This window comes from Rhinolophus hipposideros, assembly GCF_964194185.1.
Source record: "Rhinolophus hipposideros genome assembly, chromosome: 1".
Lineage (NCBI taxonomy): Eukaryota > Metazoa > Chordata > Mammalia > Chiroptera > Rhinolophidae > Rhinolophus > Rhinolophus hipposideros.
This window is the reverse complement of record NC_138047.1, coordinates 108,331,739-108,355,900: the sequence shown is the minus strand read 5'-3', so window position 1 is coordinate 108,355,900 and position 24,162 is coordinate 108,331,739. Positions and strand designations below refer to the sequence as shown.

At 57.9% G+C, this 24,162-nt stretch overlaps 1 protein-coding gene across 25 annotated transcripts in view; it reads left to right on the top strand.

Moving 5' to 3' along the window:
- The window catches only part of ABLIM2 (actin binding LIM protein family member 2), a 123,857-nt gene that overhangs the window by 64,891 nt on the left and 34,804 nt on the right, over positions 1–24,162 (top strand). For 9 of the 25 annotated variants that reach the window (XR_013993915.1, XR_013993917.1, XR_013993918.1 and 6 more), the window contains exons 7-15: positions 1,750–1,837; positions 4,225–4,283; positions 8,783–8,860; positions 10,456–10,602; positions 12,213–12,245; positions 13,754–13,874; positions 15,353–15,451; positions 21,527–21,628; positions 22,153–22,206. Coding sequence is in view for 13 of the 25 variants with exons in the window: in XM_081058129.1 (XP_080914255.1) it covers positions 1,750–1,837; positions 4,225–4,283; positions 8,783–8,860; positions 10,456–10,602; positions 12,213–12,245; positions 13,754–13,874; positions 15,353–15,451; positions 21,527–21,628; positions 22,153–22,206 (781 nt within the window). In the remaining 12 variants the exon portion in view is untranslated. The remainder of the gene's footprint in view (positions 1–1,749; positions 1,838–4,224; positions 4,284–8,782; positions 8,861–10,455; positions 10,603–12,212; positions 12,246–13,753; positions 13,875–15,352; positions 15,452–21,526; positions 21,629–22,152; positions 22,207–24,162) is intronic. The other 16 variants (XR_013993907.1, XR_013993911.1, XR_013993912.1 and 13 more) reach the window with 3 other exon arrangements.

The window sequence follows — 24,162 nt, the reverse complement described above, 5'->3', positions numbered from 1 at the left end:
AACTGTTTTCCATGGCAGCTGCACCACTGTACATTCCCACCAACGTACAAGGGTTCTAATTTCTCCACATCTTCACTACACTTGTTATTTTCCAATTTTTGTTTTGTTTTGTTTTAATTATTGTCAGCCCAGTGGGTGTGAGGTGCGGTGTTGTGGTGGATGGGTTTGTATTTCCTTAGTGACGGGGATACTGAGCGCCTTCGATGCACCACTTGGGCTCGGAACGTCTTCTTTGGAGGACTGTGTGTTCAGGGCCGTGGCCCGCTTTCCGTCGGACCGTTTGTCTTTTTGCTGTTGGGCCGTTAGAGTTCTTCATGTATTCCGGATACTAAGCCCTTCTCAGACCTGTGATCTGCAAATCCTGCCTCCCATTCTGTACTTTTTAACCTTTCCACTTCCTTGATGATGTCCTTTGCTGCACAGAAGTTTGTAATTTTTATGAATTCCAACTTACCTATGTGGTTACTGCTGCCCATGCTTTCAGTGTCGGATCCAAGAATCCACTGCCAAATCGGGGCTCGTGCAGATGTACCTCTGTGCTTTCTTCTCAGAGTTTCATACTTTTAGCTCTTGCATGTCGGTCATTGGTCCATTTTGTGGGGACACTTTCACTGGCGTGTGGCACCCACAGAGGAGAGCACAGATCACACTTGTGCAGCTTGATAAATTTCCCCAAACCGGACACGCCCATGTAACCAGCACCCAGATCAAGAAAGAGCGTGCCCCGCCCCCCACCCCAGGCGCCCCGGGGGCCCCCTGAGGCCAGCCACCAGCCTGACGCTGACGACACAGAGTCCTTTGTCTAGTTTCAAATTCTGGAAAAAAGGAATCTGCTTTTTAGTGGCTGGCTTCTGTTCCAAGCATGTTCTGGATTCTTCTCCCCAACACACGGGGGTAACCTTTGGGCCTGGTTTCCACTGAAGATACACTGGGTGAAGAAAGGAAAAATAAGGTGCTTGTAATGAGTTTTTACCCCGTTACTTACTTTTTCAGGAAAGTGATTATTAATCATTCACATTCGGGAAGTGATGATTAGACTCCTTCCCATTTTAGGAGAGAGAAACTCGGAGATTAGCATCTACATTTAGCAGCAGGCAGCAGCCCCGCCGTAATTACCGTAGGTTAAGAAATAGTTCCTGTAAAGGAACGCTGAATACAAGGCTTTGGGCAGATTTTGGGGGGGGCGGGGGTTGCACCATGTAGAACTAAGCCAAACCAGCCAATGTAATTTGTTAAGGCTATTTCAGTACTACTACTTTAATCTCATGTAATGGATTTTAATTATAAAAATAATAAATGCTAATTGAGAAAACTGAACAGTACAAGGACACATAAGAAAATTATTAATCATTTTTCTCCCCGCCCCTCTCGTCCCTCCACCTGGGAAATAATGTTCGCTTCATCACCCCTCCCCTTCCCCTTTCTCTCCTCCAGCCCTCCCCCCCCATACACAGATGAATAGGACCTGCGCCCCCCCAGCCTAATGGGGGAGGCTGACCCATCAGCCTCTGAGCCGGGAGCTGGTGACACACTTGCTCCTGGGGGCCGGGTGATGTGGCTGGGTCTCTGCTCCCAGACGTGGTCCCCATCGGGCAGAGCCAGCTTTCACACACAGCACCCTGGGGCACCCACTGGCCGCGGGCTCTGTGGGCGCTCTGCCACACAGCACACCTTTCAGCATCCTGTGTGCAGGCGTGCTGCTGGCTCAGGACCGCTACTCGAGTAGAAACACCTGTTGTGTTCTTGCAGGCGGGGGAAAAACACTACCACCCGTTGTGTGCACTATGTGTGAGGTGTGGCCGGATGTTTGCAGAGGGCGAGGAGATGTATCTTCAAGGTAAGGACACAGACGGGCTGCTCAGTGCCCAGGGCAGGACATGGACGTGTCTTGGGCCCATTCCACGAGCTGGGAGTGAACTGGTGGGTCACGTGTTATCTGATTACTTAGGAAGCCCCGCCACACAGCGGGGAGCTGGGGGAGCAGGGTCCGAGCAGGCTTTCCCCAGCAGGCACAGTGGGACAGCAGGTGGTTCAGCGGCAGTGGTGATGGTGGGACAGCTTTGAGAGGACCCCCGGGGAGGACGGGTCAGATATTGAGACCCATCCCTTTAGCCACAGTTTCTTTTCAATGATTTCTCTGTCTCCAGTGACCCTGGAGGCAAGCTGAGCAGAACCAGGCACGTGGGAGAGCCACACACTGCCCCGCAGACAGGCCATTTAATGACCTCATGCAGCGTTGTCGGGGGGCTGTGTGCCAAACAGGCCGCCCTTTCTGAGGCTGAACCTCATGGGGTGATGTCAGCTAGGACGGCCTCGTCCCCAGTGTCCCCTCTTGTTCCTTGAGCCTCCGCTGGAGAGCCCATGAAAGGGGTCCTTTGCGCCCCTCCAAGCAGTGCTAGGAAGTCTGGGCGGCGAGAGGTGCCCCCATCCGAGGCGTCTCCCTCACTGTACATAGAGCCTTCAGGGCTTCTGATGTCACCCAAGCACAATGGTGCTGGGCGGGGACACGAGCTCGCCGTCACAGGGGACCCCATTTCAGGGAACAAAGATGCTCTTCATGGTTCTGGGCTGAGGCTGGCACCCTATTTCTAAAGCAGGTCCTGCCATAGCTTTTTGTGATGGTGAAGCCAGTCCTGTCCCCTTCCCCAGCCTTAGATTTTCCAGTTGGTCAGATGTTCAGATGAGGGGTCAGACCAGGTGGGAGCTTTTCCTACTTTGCACCATGAGCGCCAGAGTCCCAGGGCCAGGGGCCTTTCCTGGGGGCTCTGCCCCTACCCTGCCCAGACACCCCGAGACCCTGTGCCGAGTCTACCCGGATGTTGGCCCCCGGGGCAGGTGTTATTTGACAGGTGAATCATGTGCAGTAAAGGCTCTGAAGAGCATGGGTCCCGGCGAGCCCCACGGCCTCTGAGAATGATGACATGGGTACCAGTCCCCAGCACCACCCACCACTTTCCTCTGGACACAACTTCTTCTCCGTAGAGTCTTTCCAATAAACATAGGGGTCGGATGCTGCCTCTAATGATTAAAATAACAATCAGATGGTATTTTTGTCCCATTGGGTCGACAAAGATGAAAAGGAAGGGTACGTCCCCATGTTATGAGGCTCAAGGAAAAGGGCCCCCTCCCCGGCTGATGGGGGTGACAATTGGGAAACTGCCCATGTGTATCAAGAGCCTTAAAAGTGCCTGCGCCCTCGGACGTCCTTAAGTCAATTCTAGGAGAGACGGCGCAGCACCGACAGGTGACTTAGAAATGAAGCCCCGAAGCCGACAGGAGAGGAGCAGACAAGTGCATCCTCACTGTTCCCACGATGGGACGACGCCACCCTTAGAGTGACGTTTTTGGTATTTCGGTGTCTGGGGGGACGTTCAGGGCGTTTTACAGCAGGAACCACACGTGGGCGTGGTCACAGATGATTGTCTTCCTTATTTATACCGGTAGCTTTCTTTACTTTTCAATAAGGAGCACCTGTTACCTTTGTAATCATAAACAGTTTTTTAAATGAATGTTTAAACCCCCCCCCATTGGGGTCTGTCCGGGACGCGGGATCTGCCCCGAGGGGCCCTAAGCTCCCAGGCCCGGGAGGGGCGTCGCTGCCGCCTTCCCGGTGTTACACCCGCAGCGCCGGCCGCACACTTAGCGCAGCGCAGGCGGCCGTGCCCGGGCCGGTGCCCGCGCTTGTGGCGCTTGGTGTGGGCGGCAGAGCAGAGGGCAGGAGGAGGCTCAGGGACAGAGACTTACTGCTGGGCCGGGTCGGGCGGCTGCCCGCTCCTTGGCGCATAAGGCGGCCCTGGGCGCCCACCCTGGGGACAGCCCAGCCTGGGAACAGCGCAGCCCGGGGACAGCCCAGCCCGGGGACAGCCCAGCCCGGGGACAGCCCAGCCCGGTCCCACGCGGGGGGCAAGCACAGGCGCCCCCAGCCCTCCTCCGCCGTCTCCCAGCTTCACAGCACCCACCACCCTCCTCCAGGAGGCCCTGAGCCCGCGCCGCCCGTGGCAGCCGTGAGCTCATGGCGCCGCCTGTCCTTTGACTTCGTGGCCCCCGACGGGCTGTCGCCGCGGCACAGGGCCTGCGACCTGCCTGCCCAGGCCCCTCGGGCTCCACACACGGTGCCACGGGCTCCTCGGCGCGGGGGCCGGCGAGTGCCCGTGCATGGACCGCCACGGCCCTGCGTCTTGGGAAACGACACTAACCACTTCCCTCTCGGGAATATGTCCCCAGGTTCCTCCATCTGGCACCCGGCGTGTCGACAAGCAGCCAGAACTGAAGACAAAAACAAGGTTGGTGGAATCCACTGCTTTCTCAGATGTATTCTTCACACTCGTGTGATTGTCATACAGTTAAGAGGGTGCTGACCAGCTTCTTCAGACTCAATGGCCAAGGGGACAATACCCAGCATGCCACGGGGGTACCCAGCATGGCACGGGGACACCCAGATGCCACAGGAGACACCCAGCACCGGTTTAGCTGAGTCCCCAGAACCGTCACGCCCGGGGCCAGGCCCTGTGCTCCCACTGCCTGGGGACCCAGGGCAGACCCACCCTGTAGGTGCCAGGACGGCATCTGTCCCTGAACCCAGGGCCTGGGACGTGGGGGCACGGGGGAGGACAGGGCCACGTGGCAGCCGTCCTCCCAGGTACACAGAGCGGGGAGGCTGCGGGGGCAGCTGGGGACGCTTCCCACGGCCGCTGTGACCGTCAGCGCAGATGCTGCCTGAGCAGAGCAGGGACGAGCCCTGCGGTCCCGGCTCAGGGGGGTGAACGCGGGCAGGGCTGTGCTCCTTCCGTCCCGGGTCAGGGCTGCGTCCTGCTGGCCCCCGGCGCCAGCCCCGCTTCCATCGCCTCCGCCGCTCTCAGAAGGACCCTGTGGCTACGTGGGGCCACCCGACAGTCCCCAGGACCGCCCCTCAGGCTCCGCAGTCCCATCGCCCAGTCCCTTTGGTGTCACCCACGGGAACAGTCACAGGCTTGGGAGATGGGGACGCGGACATTGTTGGGCTTCCCTGGACCCCCCGCACTCACAGGTCTGCCAGCGCTGGCCCCTGGGTTCTGGACCTGGCTGCTGCGCTGGCCTCGGGGCCTGCAGGAGCGCAGCTGTCAGCCTGGAGGCCAGCCCATGGTGGCCGTGGTCGCTGTCCCAATGGAAGGGAGGCCCCCGAACATGGCAGGGACAGAGAAGGAGGAAGGTGTCACCGCCTGGGGCTGCACAGCCAGAGCGGGCTTCCTGGGCCGTCCTTGCAGGTGCTGTGGGGACATTGGGGCAGAGGCCGGCAGCCTGACAACAGCTGCCCCCTCCATGCTGTGCCCGGCGCTGCTGGGGCTGGGGGCCTGCCCTCCGTGTCCTGGGACAGGACGCAGGCCCCGGTCATGCCCTGCCTGTCCCTCCTTTCACCCTCCCTTCGTCCTAGCCCTGCCCCAGCCCCTCAGGGGCTCTTCTGTCTCCCGCGAAATGAGAACAAGCTCCGGGGCCTGGGCCGGCCAGCTGGGGCCACGCGTGAGTGGACAGAGCAGGCACACATGGTTTTTACAGTCGGGTCCCTTGGAGATCATTCTCCTGGCCAGCTGGCCACTCGGGACTGGACGGCAGGAGGAGAAAGCGGTACTTCTGTTCATCACATGAGAGCCAGTTAACGAGCACGAGCCAGGCAGCCGGTCAGCTCTGGGCATCTCTAGAGGGCCGTCAGCCCCTGGGAAACACAGCAGAGGCGGTGTGGGCCTCGCTAACTCCCTCTGAGACCGGCCCCCAGCTGGGGTGGCGCCTGTTACCTGGGAATCCGGAGGAGAGCTGACTAGCTCACCGTCTTGGGGGTGTGCTCAGCCGTTAAAGAAGTGTGCCCCGTGTCAGGCTCTGGGGGCACCAGGAAACCCAGAAGCCAGTTCCCTCCTTGCCATTGGAGTCCTGCCATGCTTCTGCCCAGCTGTGTGACCTTGGACAAATCACTAGCCCTCTCTGAGCCTCCGCCCATTGCCTTTACGTGGAGATCAATGGATATCAGACCTCTCGCACAGTCACACTTGTGTGTGGCATTAATGAGAACCACTGCCCAAATCGCTGTTGTAGCCAGTGCTTCCCCGGTGCCAGGCTGAGGTCGAATGGGGCCCATGCACCTGTGTCGGTATCACACGGCCCCAGATAACAACCGCATTGGGTGTAATTGTGAAGCTCCTCCGGGCACGCGGAGTCAGAGCAGGGAGAGTGAGAGTCCCAGTGTCCTGATTCTGGGGACCCCCCAGTCGGCTCCCCACGTCTGCATTCAGTGACCGGGAGGCGCTCTGCTCCTATCGTCTTTCCACAGGGCTGGGAACTGGACACAGAGGGGCGTGCGTGCAGCCCCCGCCGCTGGCTCGGGACTGCCCTAAATGTGCTGGGGCCGACCGGGCCGCAGGCTGCTGCCCACAGCCCAAGTGCTTGGTCATGGCCGAGCCCACGTAACCTGGTGCGGCCCCTCCCGTGCCAGGAAGCATTCCCGGGGCCCGGGGGCCAGCCCCCAGGTGAGCAGCTTCCTGTCGTGGGAGCAGCCTGAACTGAAACAACGTCAGGATGATGTGTCAGAGCCGAGCCCTCACAGGCTGCATCTCTGAATTGTCAGAGACGGGAAACCCCTCCGGGAGGTTTCTCCATGTTATAGACAAGGAAGCTGAGATGCAAAGGTTTTTCAAATGTATAAAATGTATGCATACGTTGTTTGGCCAGTAAAATAGGCGACTTGGCCACAGGGACATGGAGAAAAACAGACCCTCTGTGCCCTGTCTCAGAGTGGCACCATCTTCTTTGCAAACGACATCATGGGGTGTGATGTCTTACGTGGGGGTGACCGAGGACTCAGGACTGCTCTGTGGGGTCAGGCTGAGTTCCGTGGAGAGACCCCAGCCCCTGCCGGCCTTTGGAAGCCCGTGGTCTGGGGGACAGGCAGACCCCTGAGTCGATGCCCCGTCCAGCATGTAGAGCTGGGGACAAAGGGCCTGGGGAAGCAGGGCAGGCCTCCCCGAGGAGGCGGCCCCACACTGTCCTGGAGGACGCCCGGGCCACGAGCAGGGACACCGAGGGGTGGGCAGCACTGGCGAGCGAGCCAGTGAAGAGGCGGCCAGCAAGATCCCGCCCACTCCCTGTTCGCTTCCTCGCAGGTGCAGACCCAGGTTTGCACTCAGGCTTGCCCGGGCACCCCCGTGTGCCTTGCAGGTTTGTGTGGCCTGGCGTCTGGTCCTGGTGTCGTGCCATCCTCACTGCTATCGTGCCGAGTGTAGGAGGAGCTGGGTGTCCTCCACTGGGGAGGGCAGGGCTCCACGGTCTGTGTCAGTGTCCTGGGATGCTGTACAAAATGCCAAGACCAGGGGCTAAACGGCAGAGACTCCCTCCCTCCCTGTGCTGCAGGCCGGAGTGTGAGGTGCCCGTGTGGGCAGCTTGGTTCCTCCTGAGGCCGCCTTCCTTGGCATGTGCCTGGCCATCTGCTCCCTGTGTCCTCACGTGGACGTCCCTCTGTGTGTGTCTGTGTCCTCACCTCCTCTTCTTATAAGGACCCCAGTCAGGAAGGACCAGGCCCCCCCCCCCATTTTAACTTAGTTATGTCTTTAAAGGCTGCGTCTCCAATACAGTCACATTCTGGGGTGCTGGAAGTTAGCACTTCGACATGAGTTTTGGGGGTACACAAATCAGCCTGTAACATGGCCCCTCCCAGGTTGCCGGTACCACTGTGGTGGGTGTGGACGACCGAGAGGAGCTGGACAGAATAAGGGGGGGGGAACCTGCTTAGGAAACGAGAGAGGAGGCCGAGGGAGTGGTGTGGGGAGAGGGAGGGCCGAGTTCTTAGCTGGGGAGGCCCTTTGTGGGGGGGTTCCACTTAGATAGGGTGGTGTGTCGGGGGTGTGGGAAAGCTAGGTGTGGGGTGGTGCAGGCAGGGGTGGGGGCTGGAGCAGGAGAGGGCTGTGGCGCTGCCAGGTCACGGCCCGCTGCTGGGGATGGACACAGGTACAGCGAGTGGGGTGGGAGCTGGAGGAGGAGCGGGTCCACGCAGAGGTAGGGTGGGCCTGGTGCGGGGAGTGGGGGGCCATCACCTCGGGGGGCAGGGCTGTGGTCGGGAGGGAGCAGGGCAGGAGTGGTTCCAAACAGCAGTGGGCACTCGAGCAGGTTACATGTGACGGCCACTGGCCGTGACCGAGGGCTCAGTGGTGAGTGGCCAGCGGTGACCTCAGGAGGGTTTTGAAGGGATACCTGGGGTGTGGGACAAGCGCAGGGTTATTGCAAGGGCTGCTGGTGCTGAGAAAGGCATTGGGGGGAGGGTGGTCAGAGGGGTGTGAGGGGCGGGGCCCTGGAGTCGGGCAGGAGGATGGGGTTTAGGCCCATGAGATTGTCCCAAAGTCTGACAACAGAGCCCAGGGTGGTAGGACGAGCTCCCACACATCCCCGTAACTTAGACGGAAAAGAACAGCATTAAAATTCTGGGAACGAGAGGCGGCCTTTGTCCTTGAGCTCACAGAACCATTGGAAAAGGAATCGCTTGCTCTTGTTCTCCCAAAAACAGATAATTTTCGCGCCATGAAAGCTTGGTGACCGTCGCAACTGAGAGCGTTCCTGCTTTGCTTGTAGCTTGTGTCACCCACTGTGTCCGTTTGATTATAGCTTTCCTGTCATCCATTCAAGCCTGCCTCTTTATTTTAAGAGTTCTTTCAACCGTCTTGTGAGCCGGCATTCTGTTGGCATGTGACTGTGACAGTTGCCTCTGGCAGGATCTTCCCATTGACACGTGCTGATTTCAGCCTCCTTCTGTCCCCCTCTTTGCCAGGAAACCAGAACTTCCTCGGAGAGCATCATTTCGGTACCTGCCTCCAGCACCTCAGGCTCTCCCAGCCGTGTGATCTATGTAAGTGAGATTCTTTCTATGGAGCGTGGGGAGGGGCTGGGGCCTGGGGCCATCAGGTGTGGGGCCAGCCCTGCCAGCCACTTTCGGAGGCTGACTCGGAGCCTTTCTTCAATGAGACGTAGCATCTGACCCAGCAGCCCCCTGGTTATGTGGCGACAAGTGCACAAAAGGCGTGCTCACGGCTGCTGTCGTGATGGTGTGAGAATGACTTCCCTTCCGCGTCCAGCAGCCAGGGCTCTCTGGCACATGCAGGCCCGGGCAGGCGCTGTGACTCCCGGGGCAGATCTGTGGTGTTACCGTGGAAAGTGTGCCTGACGTGCTCCTAGAAGCATGTTAAGTACAACATGTATTGTGATCCCATTTTTGTTGGAGAGTGTGTGTGTATGTGTGAGTGTGAGTGTACGAGTTTGGACAAAAAAACATGAGGTCGGACAATTGAGTTCGCAAACTTGTGGCAACAATGTTGCTAACCTTCTTTGATACCAGAGGGATTATTCATTATGATGTCGTACCAGCTGGACAAACAGTTAACCAAGTTTACTATTTGGAAGTGCTGAAAAGGCTGCGTGAAAAAGTTAGACGACCTGAACTTTTCGCCAACAATTCATGCCTCTTGCATCACGACAATGCACCAGCTCACACAGCACTGTCTGTGAGGGAGTTTTTAGCCAGTAAACAAATAACTGTATTGGAACACCCTCCCTACTCACCTGACCTGGCCCCCAGTGACTTCTTTCTTTACCCAAAGATAAAGGGAATATTGAAAGGAAGGCATTTTGATGACATTCAGGGCATCAAGGGTAATACGACAGCTGAGATGGCTATTCCAGGAAAAGAGTTCCAAAATGGCTTTGAAGGGTGGACTAGGCACTGGCATCAGTGCATAGCTTCCCAAGGGGAGTCCTTCAAAGGTGACCGTAGTGATATTCAGCAATGACGTATGTAGCACTTTTTCTAGGATGAGTTCTCAAACTTAATTATCCATTCGCGTGGGTGTACTCATGTGTGTATGTGTTCGGGTGCATATATGTACACGCATGCATTTGTCGTACTTGTGTGTGTTCACACATGGTGTACGTGTGTTCGCATGTATGCATACACGTATGCACGTGTTGGTGTGCACAGAGCATCCATGTATTTGCGTGCATGCATAAATGTGTGCGTGCATGTTCATGGCACACGTGTATGCGTACACATGTGATTGTGTGTGTGTGTGTGTTCGTGTGTATGCATACATGGATATCTGTATGTACTTTTAGGCCAGAGACTGAGTCTCACTGTCTGGTGGCACCAGTGCCAGGCATGTCACAGGCCCCACCTGTTTGACCAGGGAAGTGTCCCATGGGACCATCTCCCCCACTTTGTCATGAGGCAGTGGGGACTCAGAGAAGACACTTCTGTGGCTGGGCAGCAGGACCTAAGCCCGTGTGACCATGAGGGCTCCTGCCCCTGTGGCTTTCACCCCTTGTTCCCGTTTCACCGTCGCCGGGAGCTGGGGCACCCTCAAACTCGTGTCTCCCCACGGCGGCCAAGTGCCTGCCCGCTGCACATGGATGGGTCTCACCGTGCCTGCTCTGCTCTTTGTCTCCTTGCAGGCGAAGCTGGGAGATGAGATTCTCGACTACAGAGACCTGGCTGCTCTTCCTAAAAGCAAGGCCATCTATAACATCGACCGCCCCGACATGATTTCCTACTCGCCCTACATCAGCCACCTGGCGGGAGACAGGCAGAGCTATGGCGAGGTACGGCCCCGCCGATGTCCTCGGGCCGGCGCCTCCCTTCTATCCTCACTGGTCTGCGCTGACACTTGGCCTTCATCACCCCCCCCCCAGAGAAGCTGTGCACCCCCTCTTTAGATAATGCCCAGTGTGCGCTGCCCCGACGCCCCCTGGCAGATGGCGTGCAGCACGCTGAGGGCTGAGTCTACAGAAGCCCCTGCAATGGGGCAGAGAGCAGGGGCTGGTGTTTAGGAAAACGATAGGAACACAGTGCGAGTCCCGTTGTTTGCTGAGGCGTGGGACGATTTTCTTAGTGTGTGGAATGTTCATTTTCCTTTATCCAGAACATTCTGGGCCTGCTCCGCCCTCGCCCGCCACGGCCTGCTCCTCTGTCCTGTGCCTTCTTTGAGCTGGTTGAACCCCAGGTGACTTACTCCCAAGGATCCCTGTGGGCAGCGTCCTTTCCTGCCGACTTCTTAGTCACAGCTGCCCTTCTCCATTCAATGAGGGGTGCACTGTCGGTTTCCCCATTTCTTTTGGTGGTTTTGAGATTTCAGTGTGACCATGGTGCCTGGGATGGAAGAGCATTTGCCAGCTGTCATCTTGAACGTGGGTGCCATTTGTGTGTGGGTGGCCGGCACGGGGCTCTCCTGGGGGCAGGAGCTCTCTGTCTCTCCACGCATGTCCCTGGCCCCTCCTGTTTGATTTTCTTGCTAAGGGCCTCTTGGGTTAGTGGGGCTGGGGCTCCAGGGGCTCTATGCTCGAGGGGATGGCCCAGCTGATATCTGGGCACCTTCTGCAGTCACAGCGCTGAGCACAGCTGTGGAGCACGAAGGCAGGGCAGGAGGGGGAGGGGGACCCCGCTTTCCCTGCTCAGAGGCCAGCAGGTGCCCTTCTGACTGGCTTCTGCCCCTTAGAACACACGGGACCCCAAGAATCTGGGTGATAAGTTCCATTAGGAGCGGCCAGTGTGGGGGACGGGAAGGGAGGGCCCAGAGCTGCCCCCACCTACCACGTACCTGAGTTGGGCAGGGGCCTCCTCATCCAGCATCTGGTCTAAATTCTGGTGGAAGGCACTGGAAGAGGGTCAGAGAGGTCAAGTGGTTGGTGCGGCCCCGGTTCCCTAGAGCAAGTGTCTGTGGAGCAGATGGTGCTCACCTGCCCTAACGCGGGGTGCCTGGGGTGGGTTAGGCCCCGGTGCCACCACCGCAGAGCTGGACCTCACCCCACACCTCAGGAATCCAGGGCTCTCTCTTTCTCTGGGCCCTTTTCTCTCTTTTCTAGAGAAAACAGGGTGATGGGTTCGTAGGATGTAGCCACCCCATGCCCTGAGCCAACAGTCTTCCTTTTGGAAAACTGTCTTCTTGGGAGCACAGTGAGGTGCTAGGGGTGGGCCAGGATGGGGACAAGCTTCAAAGTTGGCACAAAGCAGTGTCCCGGGACCTCTTTCTTGGGGTGCCATTGACTGTATTTCTCCAAGAAGGGGGTTCTGGAGCCCCGTGCTGGGTCTCGTGTTGGGTCCCCCTCCCGTGTGGAGGGGTCCTGTCGTGTGAGTGTGTCTGTGCCCCGAGCTGTCTCTCCCACAAGTGGCCTGGTGCCCGGTCGCTAACAGGCTCCCCCTGTTGTACCCACAGTCCCCTCAGTTACTCTCGCCAACGCCGACTGAGGTAACCGTCGCCCAGCCCACCCCCTGCACTGTTTGCTCATGGTGCTGCCGCCCGGGTTATAAAGATAACCGCCCACCACCCCCAGGAGGCCCGCCGGGGCTCTTGACTGTGGCGTCTGCAGCCACGGCGCTCAGTGGCTTCAGGTGCCCTCCTTGGTGTTGGTTATTTTTATAATCATGTCTCGCCTGCATGCTTCCCTGACGCGTCTGCCGGCCTTGCAAACGCGACACCTGGGACACACAGTTCTTGAGGTCTGGGTCACAGCTTCCTCAGAGAAAACATCCAGGAGTCCGGGGTGGCCTGGGACCACCTCGTGTGCCTCCGAGTGGGACACATGGGAAGTCCTCACAGAAATACATCCTGGAAGTGTTTCTTTATCGAATGGCATCCATAATTAGCAGCCCTCGTTTTTCCTACTTCTCCAAATTCATCGGTGACATAGAGAGCTGCCACCCAGACTCCAGTCTGCATGAGCATCAAACTGTTGGATCCAGGGTGTGACAAGGAAGCCGTGCAAGTGGCCGGCGCGCCCCGGACAGCCTAGGCGAGGAGACAGGACAGCTTCAGGGTGCAAACTGGCCTGTGCAGGAGACACCCAGAGACTAGACAGCAGGGCTGTAGCTGCCCAGGAGAGTGCATCTCCATGGCTGGGCCAGGCCAGAGGACTCAGGGTGCAGCACAGGCGGGAGCCCGCAGGTGTGATACCTGCACAAGGGCTGGCCCGAGCTAAGTGTGGAGGTGGGTGCCCAGCAAGCTTCAGGGACAGTGGCTCGGCTGGTTGGCCGCAGAGTCAGCCCTAGGAGGCGGAAGGTAAGCTCGGAAAGGCGTGGGAGCCCTGAGCGCCAGACCCAGACTCGCACTGCTCATCCCCACACCGGGCTGGGCTCTGGCGTGACGCAGGCCGACATGCGTACCGTGGTGGGCTCGGCAGACTGCTCTTCCCCTCACACCATGTGCCATGCCATCTCACGCCACCTGCCGCCCGCTCAGACTGCTGCAAACAGTTGCCCATCCTGCTTGAATGGAGTCTGCATTGTCAGTGCTTGTGGGTCTGACTCAACCGGGCTTCTGGGCCCCGAAGGGCACCCTCCTACCTCCCACGCCCAGGGAGCCCCCATCAGGCTGGGGAGGACACAATCTCCGTGGTTCTCAAACTGTGTTCCCAGGAGCTTTGGGTGCCTGGAAGGATTGGGCAGCAGGGGGTGAAGGATGGAGGTGGAACCAGGGGCCTTCACCACCTCTGTAGGTGCCCCAGCTTCAAGGTGGGCCTGGCGGAGGGTGGGTGGGGCCCTGCCCCCAGTACCTGCTCAGGCCTACGGGAGTGTCAGCACCACGGCCAGGCCCCCAGGGGGCTCTCAGATGTGCCCTGGCAGGTGCAGGGGGTGCTTTCGGGGCCATGTTGAGTCAGCCTCTTGGGTCAGGAGAGCAGACGCCGCGGGGGGTGGCTGGGCGGGGAGGGTGGGCAGTGCTCCCGGCTTCGGGCTTCACCAGGCTGTCTTCCCTCCCAGGGGGACCAGGACGACCGCTCCTACAAGCAGTGCCGGACCTCCAGCCCGAGCTCCACCGGGTCGGTCAGCCTGGGCCGTTACACCCCGACCTCACGGTCGCCCCAGCACTACAGCCGTCCAGGTACTTGGCCCCCCCGGCTTCCTTTACCCCCAAGGAAGCTGTTCTTCTGGTCGGTTTTCCTCTTGTGAATCTGCCTCTTATACACAACTGGAGCAATGGGTGGCGGGTGTAGGGTTGCCAGTAGGTGAGGGAGAGCCCGTCTATGTGGCCACGTAAAGGCAAGGCCCTCGTATCCGGGTGGGGAGGTTAACTGCAGAGGCAGCTGGTTAACCTGCGGGGCAGAGGAGCTTCAGGCAGCACTGAGCCCTCAGAATCTAGCTAACGTAATAAGTGTTTCAGGAGGAGAGATGTCAGGACGATAAAATCACGTAGATGGAAGGAGACCAGAAGTCAGTTCCGAGCTCGTGTGGGTGTGGGAAAGTTTGAGCGGTGAAGGCAAAATCAATAGCCAGAAAATAGTCAGAACGGCCATTGACACTTCACCTGTAGCTGGGTTGGTGGCCCCAAGGACAGCCGCCCCGTGGGACAGTTGGGGAGAGGCCGCGGCCAGTCGGCTCCCATCGGGACACGCCCTGTGGAGGGTCCTCCGTGCCCCGTCCCACCTCATTCCCTGCCTGGTGCCCCGCTGTGCACTGCTGTCCTTTAGCTTCCCAAACTCCTCATCAGCCTCAGCGTGTGGAAGCCTCAGGGCCGCTCCACACACAAAAAGGACGCTGCCTTTTTGAGGGATTCTTCCCAGCTGCTTTCCCCTTGGCCAGCTGCTGCATGACTCCATCTTCACGTCCATGGGCGACAGCTCTCAGTTTTGCAGCCTTGTGGAAAAATCACAACTCGTTCATTTGCAAAGTTCTTTTCATTGGCTTCTTTCAGCGTGCCTGGTACATCCTGCTCAAAGATAGAGGTTTGGAAATGGATGAGTGAGCGAGTGAGGGAGTGAGTGGATGAGTAAGTGGATGAATGAGTGAGCGAGTCAATGAATGAATGAGTGAGCGAGTGACTAAGTGAGCAAGTGAATGGATGAGTGAGTGAGCGAGCAGGCGAGCAGGAGAGTCAGGGAGTAAAGGGTAGTCGGCCTCTCTGACGGCCCCTCTGCTGACCCCTGACCACCATACTTCGGGTCACCTGGGCTGTGGGCTGTCCCCAGCCGGGTGGTAACCCAGGAGAGCCAAGCACTGAATCCCGGCCGGTGCGGCTGCGTGATTGTAGGTGAGAGTCCGTGCACACCCTGGGCTGACCAGCTGCTCCCCACCTGGGTCCTTGATCCCAAAGAGCCCCCAGGAGGAGTAACAGGCAGGGCCAGACGTGCCCGTCCAGCAGCCCTGGGGGCTGCCACCCTGTCCCCCAGAGGGCAGGGCTTCCTCCCTCCGAGCCTGGAGCAGACTGGTCTAAAGCACATTTGATGACTCCCCTTCAAAAAGGCTGAAATCATTGGAGAGAGGAAGCAAACGCATTCCTAGCAAGTGGGCCTAGGACTGTTCTGTGGCTCTGCGGCCAGCGAGTGCGGGGTGGGCTCTGACTTGCTCTCTGTTGCCCTGCAGCTGGTACTGTGAGTGTTGGTACCAGTAGCTGCCTGTCCCTGTCCCAACACCCAAGCCCTACATCCGTGTTCAGACATCATTACATCCCCTACTTCCGAGGTAAGGCGCGCAGTGCTGCGGGCTGTGGGTGCTGGCAGGGTGTCCGCCACCCTCTGTCTCGTGTCTGTGTCACCGCATGGCTCCCCCAAGCCCTGTGTCTCACGCCTGTGCTCCTCGCTCTGTGTCTGTGAGTCCAGCTCTGTTCCTGTCTGTGTGTAATGACCCTGGGAGGAAAATGCAGGTCACCTGTTGTGTAAAGGAGTGAGTGGTGAGGAGTGGCAGTGGAAAGCTGCAGGGAGAGGGGCCTGGGCCTCACCAAACGAATGCCTGCCCGTGGACCTTCGTCATCTCATTTTATTTTCCACGTCAGCCAGCTCTGTGGGGTGTAAGGACTGCTGGTTGTGGTTATCAGGAGCCAAAGCTAAGGCCTGGGGAGGGATGATTTGTCCACAGCCGCCGAGCAGGGCGGCCTGGCTGACCCGCCCACCACCCACACCCCTGCATGGACGTGTGTATGTGAATCCCACCAGGAAAATGGCCGAGCTCCTGGTTTCCATACGTTATGACTGAAGTGCATCCCCCCTAATCTGTACGTTGAAGCCCTAACCCCTAGTGTGACCATATTTGGAAAAGGGCCTTTAGGAGGTTGTTAGGGCCACATGAAGTCGTAAAGCCTGGGCCCTAGTCCAATAGGATTGGTGGCCTGACAGACTAGGAGAGACACGAGAAGATCTCTGTCACTGCCGGTGCGTTCAGAGGACAGAATGCCGTCTACAAGCCAGGAAGCGGGGTCTCGCCACAAACAAACAGCCCTGCCCCAGCCCGGTCTGGGCTTCCAGCCTCCAGAACTGTGAGAAACAAATGGCTGTGGTTTAAGCCCCCGGCCCGTGGGGTTTGTCACACAGCCCTTGCTGACTCTCATGTCTGATTCCACAAGAGACGTGTGAAGCCCCCTGTGACCTACTGCTGAGTGGAGAGTGTCTCAGGAAGAACCTTCTGTGCCTAACGGGACCAGGAGGCAGGCAAACGCAGCGGGATCACGCCAGCATCTGGCGGGCGTCACACGGGCTCCATCATCATCCCTTGCTTTGCGGCGCCCATCGGTCCGTCTGCTGAGCAGAGAGCCCCTGACCCTGGGGACCACTGTCCCTGCCACTCAGGGTCCCTGCTGCACGGAATGACTCTTTGGAGAAGCAGCAAAGCCCAAATGGCACATCTTGCCAGCAGGGCCCTGTTGCCCCCGTCCACATGGCACGTGTGTGTCATGGACCAGTGTGTGTGGTCTCACCCACGGGCGGACAGAGGACTCATCACAAACAGAACTTGACTATGAGACGCGCCACGCGGGTCCCCAGGAGACGCCTCCCCTCCCTTTGCTTGACGTCAGAGGCCCACATGCAGAGGCCCTCCTGTCTTGGGTGGGGCCGTTACTGCTGGCGGCCGGTGGAGGTTGGCCCGGACCTAAGGCCGGGCTGTGGGACACTCGCTGTCTCGGTAGCTTGACCTTCGCTCCCTGGTAGCCCCCTGTGAGCTGCGCTGGCTGCCTGGGAGCCCTTTGACCGAAACCCATCTCTGGGGCCTGCAGCCAGAAGGCCCTGTGACCCCAGCTTCTCTTCTTGTCCTCTCTGAGTCTCCGCCCTCGAGTTCTTACCACTCCAGAGTGAGGAAAAGCCAAGATGGGACCTAGCCGAGGCCTGCAGCACCCCATCCTCAGCCAGACAGGCGAAGGCCAGGGAGGGAGGCAAAGACAAACGCAGCCTCGCTCTGCCCTGCTCGGCGGCGGGAGCAGCGCGACCCTTCCGCCATCCTGTGGCAGGAAGACAGTGCAGACAGCCCCACCCCCACCCACCAAAACATGGCTCAGAAACTGTCTGTGTCATTGCCATCCCAGGGCATCCCCGGGAGCAGGGGGCCCAGTGCCCCTGCAGTCTGCGGCGTGGGCACAGGCACTGGCCCCGCTTTGAGGCTGGTCTCTGCCCTGGTTCCCTCCTGGCTGCTTTGATCACCAGTTCCCTGTTCAGAAATTAGGCAAAACCCCCTGCCCTCCTCTCTGGTGTAGAATGTGGGAGAGCCCGGCCCCCGGGGTCCGCCCTGTCTGACTCCAGGGCTGTCTGTGACCTTGGGAGCGCCCAGCCTCTTTCCAGCACTCACCCCAGAGCAGAGGGCCTGAGACAGCCGAGAGTCAGGCCCTTGTTCAAGACCCGCGTCCATCCTTGGGTCCTGGGTCCCCCTCTGAGGCCACACCGAGGGAGCCCATCCTCTTCTCCATACCTCTCATTCATCCCCATGGGCTCCCAGCCTGTGGGCACTGTGGTGGCCAGCTGTGCCAAGGGCGCCTGCCTCCTCTCAGCTGGTCACAGGGCCTGGCATCCACCCCCATTCTCAGGGAAAGCCTTTCCTTGTCTCTCTTCACGGCATCTTTACTATCTTCCCCTGAATGACACTGTGAGGGGAGTGCTCTCCAACGAGAGGCATGCCCTTGCCCCGGCAGCATTCTCCCCGAATCAGATGCTTTTCTCCTCTCTTCCCACCTGTCCCAGGTAGACCATCCCACTGTGTCTCAGTGCCCTGGGCCACCTTCACAAGACCAATCAGCATCAGTGCTGGGACAGTCATTTGCACTTTAGTATGAATTTCAGTCCCTAGTCCGTCTCCTGAGGCAGTGTAAGGTTTAAGCCTGATTCCTCACCTGTTAAGGAGCAGGCAGTGCCATGGGGAGGCGATGCTGCTAAAACTGCTTCACTGGGCCGAGGTGGGATGTGACCAGTGAGCCTCCTCCCACATAGTGTGAAAGGGAGAAGAGGAGCGCTGTTCAGGTCAAGGCCGGCTTCCCCACCCCCCCCCCCCCACTGTGCCCGCAGGTCCCCTTCCTCCATGGCCATCCACCTACTGGTGCTGTGGCTGATGGCACGTGATGGTGACTCACTAGGTGAAAACCTGCGTACGTCTGGTTATTGTCCTAACAGGCCCTTGCACGTGGCTGGGAGGTGGCCTTGCTTCGGTCACCTTGGGAAGATTCAGCAGGAGCCAACTGAGAGCACTCCCAAGGGCCAAAGCTGGAACAATTGAGAAATAAAATGAATAACATGGTACTGGCGTATAAACCATAGTGTAAAGCAAACGTGCCCGAGTCCATGCTGATACGAATAAATGAGTAAATAAATAAATGGCGCGGGGAGGCAAATCTCCATGCAGAAGAATTCCCAATAATTTACGTAGACAGTCCACCCCCAAGGAGGAGAGCCGCCCCCCACTCCTCAGGTGCGGGCTGTGCTCAGTGACTCCTCCCTAAGGGGACGGTGTGCAAAGGGGAGGAGAGACCTGGACCGTGGACAGTCCTGGCCAACACGGCCACCTCGGCCAGGGGACCCAGGTCAACGTCACTGTGATAGGTCATGTGGACAGCACGTGCCCTTGACCTGCTGGGGTGAGAAGGGCGCGTCACCTCTGTGGTCTTCCTCCCAGGAACCCTAACCCCGGTCTAATCATGAGAAAAATCAGACAAATCCTAAGTGAGGGGCATTTTACAAAATACTTGACCAGGACTCCTCAAAACCGTCAAGGTCATGAAAAACAAGGAGTGAGAAACTGTCATTACAGCCCAGAGGGACCTAAGAGACGTAATGACTAAAGTTAATGTGGGGTCCTGCCTGGGATCCTGGGACAGGAAAAGATCACTGGATAAAAACGGGTGACATATGAATAAAGTGTGGCGGTGTTTAGATGACACTACTGGGCAATGTACTGCAGGAACGTAAGATGCTAACTGTAGGGCACGTGGTACTGCTCCAGTCTGCTCTCAAGTAAGTCATTTACTTGGACCAAAAGAAGAAGGTGGCTGTTCAAAGGCCAGGACTTCCCATCCCCCAGCCGGCACTCTCGCAGGGTGTCTTTGCCTTCTCGCTGAAGGATGACCCTCCCCGCAAAGGTCAGAGTTGGGCCTGCATCCTGAACCACCTGGAGGAGAAGCCACAGCCTCATCAGAAGGGTCTTCTGTGCCTTTTCAAAGTCACTACACAGCCAGCCTCTCCACTGATTTTCTCACGGCCGTGGAGACTTACATGGCTTGGGATTTTTACCGCTAAGGCCATGGAGGAAGCTGGCCCCCGGAGCAGTGATGGAGGCTTCACCAGGACACTGGCCTCAGGCCCTCCCCGCCCCATCCCTCCTGCAGAAGGTGGTCATGGTGTGTGCGCCCCAGAGGGCCGTCCTGGGCATTCCGAGAGCAGACGTGGGCACTCTCCCCGTGGCCCGCGTGGGGTCGAGGCCAGTGCTGCATTTTATTACAAGGAAACAACACAGTGAGTGGGTGGGCGTGAGTCCAGAGAAGGGCGTGGTCAGTGGTGGGCTGTACCCTCCAGGAAGACTTTGTACCTGAGTCTTGACCCAGGAAGGGTCTGGACAAGTGGGGGGGGGCGGTTGGAAAGGGGGTTCCAGGTACGGATGTGGGGAGGAGGGGAGGTCAGGAGGAGAGGATGCGAGCAGAGGCGTCTCGGGCTGGGACCAAGGTCTTGAGAGTTTGGTGACCGGTGTAGAGGCCCCTGGATGGCAGATGTGAGGGGAGCGTGATGGGCCAGTGGGGTGACTGAGTCTGTGTCCCCAGCTGCCCCTGGGTCTTGGGCCCTCTGAGCGCCTGATGGAAGCTGTAAGCCCTCCTTAGATAAACGTGCTCAGACGCACAGAGTCCTGCTTGTGACACAGGACACTGCACTGTAGACTTGGGGACGGGAGGGGGGGCAGGGGGCAGTGTAGGGGGCCCAGGAGTCCGGAGGTACAGAGGGTGCAGGTGTCTGGACAGGCATGCAGCTGCAGAGGCTCTGGGCTGTGCTGGGGGGCGGCAGCCAAGGGAAAGGCGGGGTTCACGCCATGTGGGGGAGGGGACAGTCATCTACTGAAGCCCCATCAGCCTGACAGGTGAGGTTGGCGCCACACTTGGTAAGATGCCCGACGTTGTCATCAGCAGCCCCCTTTGTGGCCTCAGCCCGGTGTGGGCTGCAGATTGTGGCTGCTCCAGCTGAACCCACCCTGCCTCTGTGTGCCCCCGGCCCCCAGCACACCCACCGGGGCACGAGCGTGCCCGGAGCCCGCGCTTTCCTCGTCAGCCCGCCGCGCTGCCCCGGCTGGTCCGCGTCCAGGTCGGCACACGCACGCCCGCTCTTCAAGTGCTGCTTGGTCACGTGTCTCCTTGGGGTCCTGCAGCTTTGAACAGCTACAGCTGGAAGGGGTGTTTTTGAGTTGAGGGTGGCCCTTTCCCTTTGCCAAACTGTCGTCCCATGTGCCAGAGGGTTTCTTGAGGGTAATGGAAAGGACGCGGGTTGTGCCTTCTGAGTGCCGTGCGCCCCTCATCCAGAGTGTCCAGTGCCCCTCGCGTGTCTCTCATACCATTCCTTAAATATGGGGGGTGAAGGGGGCGGTTCACCGGCAGCTGCAGACACATCTGTGACTTGATAATCCAACCTTGTCCGCAAAACGGAAATTACAAATCCAGGTGGGATAAGAAATCAGAGCCCGAGTCTGAGGATTCTTTCCATTTAATTTGCCAGAGAGTAGCTTCATCTAGGAGGGCAGCGGCTGGCGGACACTAACTTTGTCTCATTCTCCCTCAGCTAGTAAAATTTTACGCAGTGTCTTGCAAGGACAGATTTTGATGAGTTCTAGCACTTTCGTCCTGTTGAATGCTCACTTGTGGAGTCTCCAGTAAAGCAGTGTCTTTTTATACAAGGATACTGAGAAAAGGCGGCCCCAGTGCTGGTGCATTTGTGATTGTGAGATTTAAACAGCAGCCACGGCAGAGCAGCCCCCAGGGCACCGTCTGTGCGCCCCGAGGAGAGAGGGGCTCTGCCAAGCCAGCCCCGCCTTCCGATGAACTAGGAACCAACTCGCTCTCAGCCATAGGAGCCACGGTGCCTTTGACAGGGGGCCATTGAAGGGGTGGACGCGAGGTTGGATTAACAAGTCATCGGGCTCAGTGTGGGCGTGTTGTGGGGACCACACTCCCTCCCCTGGGCAGAGGGTTTGGGCAGCTCCACAGGCAAGGGAGACGGGGCTCCCTGGGAATAAGCTTTCAAGCTTGAAATACTCTGCTTTGCTTCCCTTCCCCTCTTCTGTCCACTACCTTTGCTCTTCCGTCTGGAGGCAGTGAAAGTGGCCGGAGCACCCCCAGCCTCTCAGTGCTCTCCGACAGCAAGCCTCCCCCCTCCACCTACCAGCAGGCTCCTCGGCATTTCCACGTCCCAGGTAGGCTTCCCAACACACGGGCGCACTCCCTGTGCAGGCCGGCTGCTCACACCTCAGTTGTCCGAGAGCCTGCCTTGCCTCAGCGGGTATTGGGTGGTTCCCAAGCCTCTCCATCCACCGCACCCCCAAATTCTGAGAGTCTTTAAAAATTAGCAAATGGGTTTGCACAGCCCCAAGATTCAGTGTGTTTGTTTCTCCCAAAGCCCCACAAACACAGGGACACATTTTTGCCCTCCTGGGAATGGGCTGGAGAGAAGGGGCTGTCTGGGCCGGTGAGGGCCCCATCCTATTGTTGGCCACCCACTCCGTCTGCCCCCTTCAAACTGGGGGTGGCATCTGGGCAGAGTGAGGCTTGGTCTGAGGTGTGGGGCCTAGGCATCAGCCGCTGTGGGGTCCCAGATCCTTTCTCGAGATTGTAAATCTGGGTGACTAAGTGCTGACAAAAAAAAATCAGTAGAATGGAAACCATCACAGTTTGCTTGCTCACCCTGCTTTCTCTCCTTTTTTTCTTTCTTCTTTCCTAGACACTGGCGTAAAAGATAACATCTATAGGAAACCCCCCATCTACAAACAGCATGGTACAGTCGCTTTCCTCTGCTGCCGTGGTGTCCCCTGCATGCCTGTCCATCCCTGGTGCTTCTGAATGCTTCATTTTGCTGTGTTGTTACATGACGGGGCCACCGGGAGGCCCCAGCAGCCCAGCACATTATTGCAGAGTCACTCGTAGGCCCCCAAGAGGCCTCACATATTAGGTAGTCAGTGAGGACACCTCTGTGTGTTATAAACCTGGGGCTGAAATGCACCGGTCGTGCTTGGGGTGGGTGTTTATACCAAGAGCTGGCTTCTGTGGCTTTGATTTTGCTACTTTGAGAGAAGCAGCCAGACTGACTGCAGCCAAGATGGTGAGGGACGGAAGCTTCTTGGGCCACAGCTTGGGCTAACGTGATGTGTAGGAAACAGGACAAAGCAGAACCAGTCACTTACTCCCGCGTGTGTAAGTCCTGTGTTGTGAGCGTTCCTGACGCTAGAATGAGTGAATGCCCTTGCCTTCAGTTAGAGGGATTGCTTGCATTAGCAGATGCAGGCTGGAGAGGTCTAGTGGTGACGGTGGCTCTCTGCCCTCAGTTTCTCTCTCAGAGGTGACCACCCACCTCCACGCTACCTGAGCCACGTGGGGACAGGTGTGCAGGGAGCAGACAGCTGGGCCATGGAGCAGGAGTGAAGGCTCAAGGTAGCCTCTGTTGCCTCATGGAATTTCTGGGTTATTTGGGGCTATTGCTTCCCCATCCTGAGACTCTTGTTTTCTCATCTGCAAAATGGGACGGATCCCTCCACGCAGCCCTCTTTGCAGGAGCTTGTGGGGACCAGATGGGATAACGAACGTGGAAACAACCCTTGTAAACTGTAAAGTGCTGGGCATGTGATAGGGGTTGTTATCAGGTTGCTGGGGGGATGGGAAGAGGAGCTCCCATACTGGAAGTTCTTGTTCCGGTGCACCAAAAACAGCAGCCACGTCCCACGTTACACGCTCCCTGGGAATAAGCTTAACTGGCTGGACACTGCTGGGTAGGATCCTGCGAAAGTGTGTGTCTTGTGCCTTCCTGACCAAGCAGTGGTCTAGTCACATAGCCTGGCAAACTGTTATTGGTCTGGCAAGTAACAGGGTTTGAAAGATTGTTTTCCTTGACGGCAGTACTCCCTGTGCTTCGTGTATTTATTTCTGCCTCGTCCCAAGAAAGAAAAAAAAATGAATGAAAACCGCTGGGTTTCCAGACGGTGGGGACTTTTACGGTTGCTTCTCAGCCAGAGAAGTTTGGAGCACAGAACTTCCGGAGGGATCCAAGAGGGATGGGCTCGTTGTACCCTGGGGCCCTGAGAGAGTGTCCAGACCAGCTCCCTTGTGTTACAAGGTCCAGCTAGAGGAAGGAGCAAGCACATCGAGCGCCGTCTCTCTGTCGGCGCCTGTGTTCAAACCTGCATGCGTAGAGGCTGCGTGATCTGTCCTTGGCCGGTATTAGCCTCAAACATGTCATTCACACAAGTGTACGAGGGGTCGGCCCCTTAGGCGGGGAAGACGAAGGAAATCAGATGATGAAATTGCTCACCTGTGCGACTGAGCCAGGTCTAAGACAAACAACTTCCGACAAGAAGCCCTTCAACTGAATCGTGCAGTGGAGAGAGTCAGTTTTATTACCAGTGATAACCTTTGTGTTGCTCTTAATCTGGATAGAAACGCCTCTCCTATCCAAAGGCAAGTGAATTCCTCTTGGATTGGAGCCTGGGCAATGGCCCAAACCCTTTTAAGATTCCAGAATTTTGGCATATTGACCCTTTTATGAAGTAAATTGTATAGAGCACCTACTTGAATGTAAGTAGGCCATGAACTGAGGGTTCAGCACGTGGTGTGTACTCTTCTTAACCTGCTTTCTGTAGATAGTCCTCAGAAATTAATGGATGTGTTGGGATGCATTTGATTTCCAATACATTCGAGATATTTTGATTTTATAAGATTTTCCCCATCCGGTGGGAATATA